Below are 8358 nucleotides of genomic sequence, written 5' to 3' on the forward strand. Positions count from 1 at the left end.
AATAAATAATGATAGAGTTTTCATAGCTAATTAGATATATTCCAGAATCTAAAGTTGAACTACATTGTGATTTTCTTTGTTAACCAAAATAACATAATCAAAAGTATTTTAAATATTTACCCTAATAAAGTATTGTAATAGTCAAAAAAAAAATTTTTTTTTTAGTTTATTTTAAATTGTTTTTATTCATACAATTATAAATTTACTTAGGGTTTATCATATAATACTTAATTATTTTGTGATTAAATATAGTTTGAATACCTGAATAAGTAATAAGTATTCTGCACATACAAGTTAGTAATTTGAAGTGTATTGTGTTAGATTACATAAAACAATAGTAAGGTCAATAATATTGTAAGGATATGAATTTTTTATGCAAATTAAATGATGGAAGCTGTGGATGCTTGTGAATGAGATATGGAGAGAAAATTTTGTAGAACATAATATTCAACCTAATATAGGAAGGATAGGAGAAAATAAATATTTCTAAACAAGTGACCTTTTCCTACCATAACAATTATTGTAAAGTAACGATTATCACAAACACACATTAATAGTCAAACTAGCTTATAGGTCCAATATTTTTTGTTATACTCTGGCTAGCGAGAAAACGTGCTAACATGTTATTTGCTACAGCCCGACCAAAATTGGTTTATCGTTGCACACCCCTGCACATGACCAGCCATAGCTATTCCTACTGAAACCCCACGCGTGCAGCTTGATTGTTATTCTACATGCACAGAACTAGCACGTTTTATCGCTGGATAGAGTATAGATCAAATTGATGGTTTATACTCACAGCAGGAAAACGGGCGTTGAACTTTCTCTTTTTGCTGGGCATTTAAATCGTATGCTTGAGTTCCTAACCTAAAAATCGAAATAAAATATGTATTAATGAAAAAATAAAATGGCGCGTCGGTTGAATAACTATAACGTGCTTAAGTCAAACAACAATCGTGCGCGATTACGAAATTAATTCGACTGGTGCGACCATTAATATCGCGACTGTCAAATGTCAATAGAAATCGAACGGATCCGAAGTGAGGTCCACCATTGCTGGTAAACGGACCTGCGAGGGAAAAACCAAACGACGTACGAACATCATTCGTTTAATTCGAAAACGTTTTCTACGGGTATTGGGAGGGCCGCGGCTCGAACGCAATTCGATTTTCAGTAATGCTTACCTACACAGTGACGATGTCGGTGCTCGGTCGCGCGATGGGCAAAAACGTCGCCTGAACGGGCAGATCAATAGACTACAGCAGGAACAGCAAGAGTTGCGAACGAGAGGGTGGTCGTAGTAGTTCGAGCGTTTGACGTTTGAGGGAGATTAAAACGTCCGGTGTGTCAACAGTCGTGCAAGCAATCGATGTCAATAACGATCGGCGGAGAGAGGGAGGGAGAAGTAAACTGGAACCACTGAAATAATGTTTTACATTACGTTACGGTTAAATTATTGTCGGGCACGAACGCTGTTGGTGATACAATGATTATATTGATTTACGTTCGTCAGTGTGCACGACGCGCGCGCGGTCTTTCCGCAGTGTGCCACCGTCACTCGACCATCCGATGATGGTAACATTGATAACGGCCGAGCTGCGAACGACGCGTCCGTGCGTCGTGCTCGCGATCAACGTTACAATTTTTTTTTGTTGAGCGTGCGAAACACCACCATTCTACGTTGTACGCTGTGCACCAGGCATGTCAAACACGCGGCCCACGGTTAATTTTTTCGGTGGACCCCGGCTACCAATATCAATCGACAAGATAAAAAAAAAAAAAAAATGATAAAATATTCGTGTCAAGTCGCAACCATCTTAGGCTCTTAGAAAATGTTATATTAGGTATAAGTTATTACGTCTTTAATTCTGGTAAACTGTAATCCAGTAAGTTTTATTGATGGTTTTGTATGTATACACATATAATAATATAACATTTTTTTTTTTTTTTATAGTTGACCCGCATAGTAAACTATTCAATATGTTTGACCCTCTTGATACTTTGAATTTGACATGCCTGCTGTACACGTATTACATACACGTAACGCAATGAACCCGCGGCATAAAATGTCGTCCGCACTTCGTCGTGTTGCGCTTTCGCCATCGAATCATGTTGAAATGCGAGTCGCCAAGCACAGGAGACCGTCTTGCATTCTGTTTTTTTATTCGTACACCACCGTCAAAACTATACGACTACAAATGTTTTTTAAACATTTAATTTGCTTAGACTGTTGGCCTCAGGAGTAGCTCGGCTCTATCTGAATTTTAAAGTGAGATTTTAAGTCTCAGTCTAACGCTATACATACATTATAAGTTGTCTCTACAAAGTCTAAAATGTTGCTCCTTATCACCACTTGATACTTAACAAGTGTATAATCTTTGTCATCAAAATCAAATAAATTGAAAATTTTTATACACCTCTATTATATTGATACATTTTATTAAAATGATTCATTAGTTATTTATACATGCTATACAACATAACTATTTCCAGAATTTAACGAAAACAGAATATATAAAGTTAAAATAATACTATATCATAATGATTTCACCAGTTCTATTGAGGATAAGAATTCCATCATTTTTAGAGAGTATTTTTGAAAAATGCCTAAGATAGTATATAAATAAATAAACAAAAGATCAGCCTAGAGTATTATTATATTTATAAAGTATTATCGGTTTTAAATACAAAATTCATCACGTATAATATACAATGTTAATAAAAATACGAGTGAATATAAAAAAAAAATTAATGCATTTTATATGTATTTCAGAAATGTGTTCTTTTTATCTTATTTTAAAATTTATATTTGTCTTACCTATATAAAATTTATTACAATTACATTTAAGTTTGAATATCACCATTTTAAAAAAGAAGGGTTATTTTTGTAATTTTTGTAAATTTTTTTATTTTAGTTCTATTGTTGATATATTTGATTAAATTATTATTAGTTATAAAAGGATTTTTACAGTAATTGTATTATTGTTTAGAATTTTAGTGAATTACATAACTAAAGTATTTATATTTCCTAATATATCTATGCCTAATAAAAACTCATTTCAAACATCTCCTATTAAAATAAATTATCTCCATGTTCTTAATTTTTTCATATTCAGTCACAATTTTATTGAATTTGTCATAAAATGTGATAATTTTAATTTAAAACCGGTTGTACTTAAAAAGTATATTAATACTCCAAACTAAGTTCTTATTTATTTTATTTATTTATTTTTATATAAAAACTATTTTTTTATTTATTTTTATAGGTATTAGTTTACAAGAATTAACCATTTATTAATTTTTTATTATTTTATTAAGATAGATTGTATACAGACCATACTGTAAATTTTTAATTTAGGTTTAGTTATTTATTTTTAAAATAGAATATTATTCGTGTTTATAAAATTTTTCTTATTCTGACTTACTGAAGGTATATGGTGGGATCTCATTTATATTTTTTAAAAAAAATCATAGAACTATATTAACTTACCATATTTATTTCTTATAAAGTTATCTAAAATTAAACATATGTATTTAATAACATTAACAAAACAAATTGTCTAAGTCTTTTATTTTATTTTTTAAACCATAATTCTTTCAATTATATAAAAACAAATTTTACAAGTCTTTTATTCTCATTTTGATCAACTCTAAAGTTGAATTAATAAACAAGCTATATTTAAATAAAAATAAAATACTTAACGAAATATGTTGGATAAAAAATTTACTATTCATTAAAATGGTATAGCAAACATAATATGTCTTTTAAAGAATATACTGATTTATTACTCCTACAATATTATCTTTATTAATCAACATTTGTCTTCTGGAATAAGAAAATTAAAAACTTCTTGAGTCCAGTTTATTAGGACAGTATTTAAAATATGATATATGAACCGATCTTCTTTATTTCCAATATAATATAATGAAAAAAAATATTTTCTGATAAACATTGTCTTGATCTAAAATAATTGAAAAAACCCACAGCTATTTAATCATTTTCTTTCAGTTATACATTTTATGTAGATTATCTCTTCTATGGTTTTTAAATTTTTTAAATTATTACCTGCAGTAAAGAGTTAATGATATTTAAAAAAATTATCTAATGTTCTCAAAAATATTTTAATAATTATTTCTGTATTATCATTATCTTCCATTTCTAATGGATTATCTTCTTTAGAACAGTAATTTTGCTATTTACCCTTTCTATAACTTTATTCCAAGAATTCTTGGAAATAGCAGATTCATTTTTTCAAGGTTCACTTTTATAATGTTATTTATATATAAAAATGTTGCGCTATGCACATATTTTAATACAGAAAAAAATGCTGCATATAAAAGCTGAATTGAATGTGTTGATTTTGGAGATAAATATATAAAAGCAATGTTATATTTTGTACATGTGCTTATTCTAGTAAAAGTCTAGTATTAATAAAATATACCCTATCAAGTTAATTTTTTTAGATGTAAAATAATATTAAAAAATTTAATTTTCAAAATAGAGTCAAATGACCCAGACTTTCTTCTATTATATTTTTATCTTCTGCACAAGAAAATATTACAAATGTACATGACTTTCTGTGGTTTTTAAACTTTTTTAAAATTTTTGCAATAAGGTTTAGAAATGATTTTGATCCTTCCTGGATCAACATTTAGTTTAGTTTTGTCATTGGTTATGTAGCATGATAAAATATTATTTAACAATTAGTCCGGATTATCAAAATATAAACTTTGTCTTCTTTGGATACTGTGTGTATGATCTTAAGATATTTAACTACCTACTTATATAATAAATTGTGTATTGTTTCGGCTACGATCCTACTATTATGTCAGTTTTTTGTATCACAATCTTTTAATTAAAATTTATTAATATTCGATCGTAAAAATTCAACCAATTTTTAACAAAATTAAGTCGTATCAGATTTTAAAACATTGAGTACACGAAAAATAAGAATAAAATTACAACGGAACCAAAAGTTAATAACTATTTATGTGTACAAACTAGTAAAAATCGTTAAGTGTTATTAGATACTTGAAGTCCGTCTATATTTATAGTTTTTCACACAGAGTAATAAGAATATTTATAATAATAATGAATTAGAATATTATTATTATTTTTATTCTTATTACTTTGTGGTTTTTTATTATTTTTAATCAAAGCAAATATGAAAATGATAAATAGCTCATCAGTGACAACAAATCGGAGTTATACAAATTATGAAATAGTCAATAGCTCCAAAGGCGCAACATAGCCCTCCCCATAAATATTCCATGTTATACATGGCATACTGTATACAGCATACTTAACTCACAATAGTGTTACATACAAAAAAAGACATATTGCAGTAAATCCAACTTGACTCAGAATCTAAAATATATCAACATTATAAATAAGAATAGGGGTAATCTACAGGTTATTTTAAGTTTTGGTAGGAGGGCTGTAGCCCCCTCCAGATTATTTACCCTAGTTGTGCCTATGAATATCACCTAAATGTTGTTTCAAACAAAGTAGGGTTATTATCACAAATATTTGTCACACTAACTAATAGATTATTAATCCTTTCCTCAATTGTACTAAAAAATTATTATAACTACCCAGACTCATTAATAAATATGTATCACCCGTATAGGAGTTCTCGGACGAGGAAGAATATTTTAAAAACTTTTTTCTTTTGTACATGTATTCTTTAGGCTGTAATGTATTACAATTTGATTCTCTTTCTCACCTCAAATTTAATATTGTATTATAACAAATCATATTGTTATACATACAAAGGAAATAGGTACCTATTTAACATATAGTGGTATATATTATATTTATTATATTATATATATATATAGTATACTTATAATATTTATAAGGTGGTACCTACTCATCCTTTTTGCATTAATTGTACAAAATTATACCTTACATTTATTAAGTTTTTATAAATAACTAGCAGGATCAAGTGATTATGATTCCGATGTGGAGAAATTATACATCACAAAAACTAAAGAAAGTACTGTTCCTTCCAGTCAATTATTTAAAGATAATAGTTATTATGACTCAGCTCCAGAAAATGGGCTGTATAAAATTAACCAGCAAGAACCATCAACATCACAAACTGCCGTCTCTTATAGTTCAAGAAGTAAGAAAAAAAAAACACATCACACTTCTAGTTCTGATCAGTTAAATAAAAACAATGATTACACAGTCCAACCAATAATTTCACTGTCTACCAGAGCTAATAAATCTGCAGATGAAAGTGATCAAGGTATTTTTATTATATATTAGTTTTATATATAGTTATCTAAACATTTCAGGTTTAAAAAATTGTTTTTATTAATTGTTTCTCAGCATTCAGAAAATGTGTTAGGCGGTCTTTGGCCAATCTAAAATATGATACAGAACATTTTCATAAACGATTTGATGCCCAAGAATCATTACTGGAAAAAATTTTAGCCAAATTAGATTCAAAAGGGTCAGCTATGGCTTCTAATAATGATGAGTATAATGATGTGGCTTTAGGAGTTATCGACAACGATGAAGATCTTAACAATATGGAAGAAAAGCTAGTTAATGATAAACCATATAGAAATGCAGTGGTATGAATGTTTAGTATAATATATTATTAGTTATTGTCATTATTGTTAGTGATGCGTAGAGTTTATTATTTACTCTATATATTATTATAGTTAAAAAATATTTATGTAGGTAGGTATGTTCTAGGCTTTCAAGCAACTACTTTTTTTATGCTACATACTTTTTTTTTAATGAATGCGTTAACAATTCAACACAATATTGGCTTATATAATTCATTAATGATTTATAACATAATTTTTATTATATTTTACAACTTATTTTCCACAGAAAGTAGATATAGTGTGTATCACTTTTATTATATAGTAATTATTACTCGAGTAAATACATATTATTATTATTTAGTCTTAATTATAAAAGTCATTGTATTTTTAATGTTGTCTAGGGGGGGGGGAGACTTCAGAAAGAAATTACGGTTCTATTACAATTATTATATTAATGTCTAACTACACTTCTTAATTTATAACATAGGTGATAAAAATATTACTTTTCAGATTATATTACTATCTCGTTTCGTGGGAAATACATTGCCAGAAACAATACGGAAAATAATGCAGCGTCTGTTCACTGACCAATTTCTTTCAAAATATTCTTTTGTCGGATTTAAGGGCAAACATCAGTTTTCAACATTGCAGTGTTGTTCCATCATATATGGTAACAATTATTTGATATATCGTTATAATATACAAAATGTGATATTTTAGAAATTTATAGTATTTTTGCTAGATATATTATTTAGCACTAGATCTTACACATCAGTATATGTATATTATCATAGTTATTGTTATTGGTTAAATAATTTTTATGGAATGTGACATAATATAAACTTATAAGTACCTTAAAAATAAAAACTATTCACTTTGAATATGAGGTGTGATCTAATTTTTTGTTAGCCATTCTATACGGAAATAACTATAATATAAGCACACTAATTTACTCTCTTCAGTCTTAAAACCTTTTATGTATAAACATAATTAATAATGTATCATAACTGCTAGAGTTAATACATTTTTATTTTTGTATTATGAACCCAAATTTGGTTTGAATATTTCAAACAATAATTATATAGGTATTATTTATTATAAATAATACTATATTATAATATTTTATAATCATTTAAGTTCAGGTATAAAATTGAACAACATGTTTTCAAATATCCTGTATTTCAAAACTTCTATATTATATTATTATAAACCAATTTAATTAATAACTACAGGTACTGACTATATAAAATATTTAAGTAATAAAAGTTCAACATGTTAGCATTGTATTCAAATACATTATATATTAATATAATTTCTTTACAGATATTGTTCGTAAAATGAAAAAGTTTAAAGATACGTCTAACATTGATATTGAAAAACCCATTAAGAACTGGATGGCCCAAGCAACACCAAGAATGAAAAAAATGGCTGAAAAATCTCTGCAAACTAATCACGATGATGATAATTTAATTGATAATAATACTTGAACTATATTTATGTTTGTATATTAGCATACCTATACGATTTTGTTAAAACAATATATATACTTATACTGCAGTATTTTTATTATTTTATTATAATATATATATATATGTGAGGTAATTTATTTTCATTTAAATTTTATTTTATTCAAATGTTTGTATATTATTAATATACAGCTATAAGAACATATTTAAGTTTTTGTTTAAACATAATATATTCACTTGCAGTATAGTTTATTATTTATTATTATTATGTGATATATTTTTTTTTATTTTAAACTACAGTATATATATATATATGTAAATATATTTA

At 27.0% G+C, this 8358-nt stretch overlaps 1 protein-coding gene and 2 long non-coding RNA genes across 3 annotated transcripts; 2 read left to right on the forward strand and 1 right to left on the reverse strand.

Annotated features, from left to right (window-relative positions):
- Nucleotides 1-788: 788 nt before the first annotated feature.
- LOC112693856 lies at nt 789-1476 on the reverse strand. Its single transcript, XR_003149516.1, has 2 exons — nt 1185-1476; nt 789-867 (listed from the first exon to the last, which is right to left on the reverse strand). It is a non-coding gene; the product is annotated as an uncharacterized LOC112693856 (long non-coding RNA).
- Nucleotides 1477-1594: 118 nt separating this feature from the next.
- LOC112693862 lies at nt 1595-2425 on the forward strand. The gene is made up of 2 exons (XR_003149519.1): nt 1595-1886; nt 1955-2425. It is a non-coding gene; the product is annotated as an uncharacterized LOC112693862 (long non-coding RNA).
- Nucleotides 2426-2541: 116 nt separating this feature from the next.
- Nucleotides 2542-8083, forward strand: LOC112694476. The gene is made up of 6 exons (XM_025569942.1): nt 2542-2590; nt 5940-6128; nt 6195-6254; nt 6338-6585; nt 7075-7234; nt 7888-8083. The coding sequence occupies exons 1-6, from the start codon at nt 2542-2544 to the stop codon at nt 8049-8051; spliced, it is 870 nt and encodes a 289-aa protein (XP_025425727.1). The 3' UTR covers nt 8052-8083.
- The last annotated feature ends 275 nt before the right edge of the window (nt 8084-8358 follow it).

The sequence above is a fragment of the Sipha flava genome, unplaced genomic scaffold, assembly GCF_003268045.1.
Source record: "Sipha flava isolate LNK unplaced genomic scaffold, YSA_version1 0_pilon_pilon, whole genome shotgun sequence".
NCBI classification, from domain to species: Eukaryota; Metazoa; Arthropoda; class Insecta; order Hemiptera; family Aphididae; genus Sipha; species Sipha flava.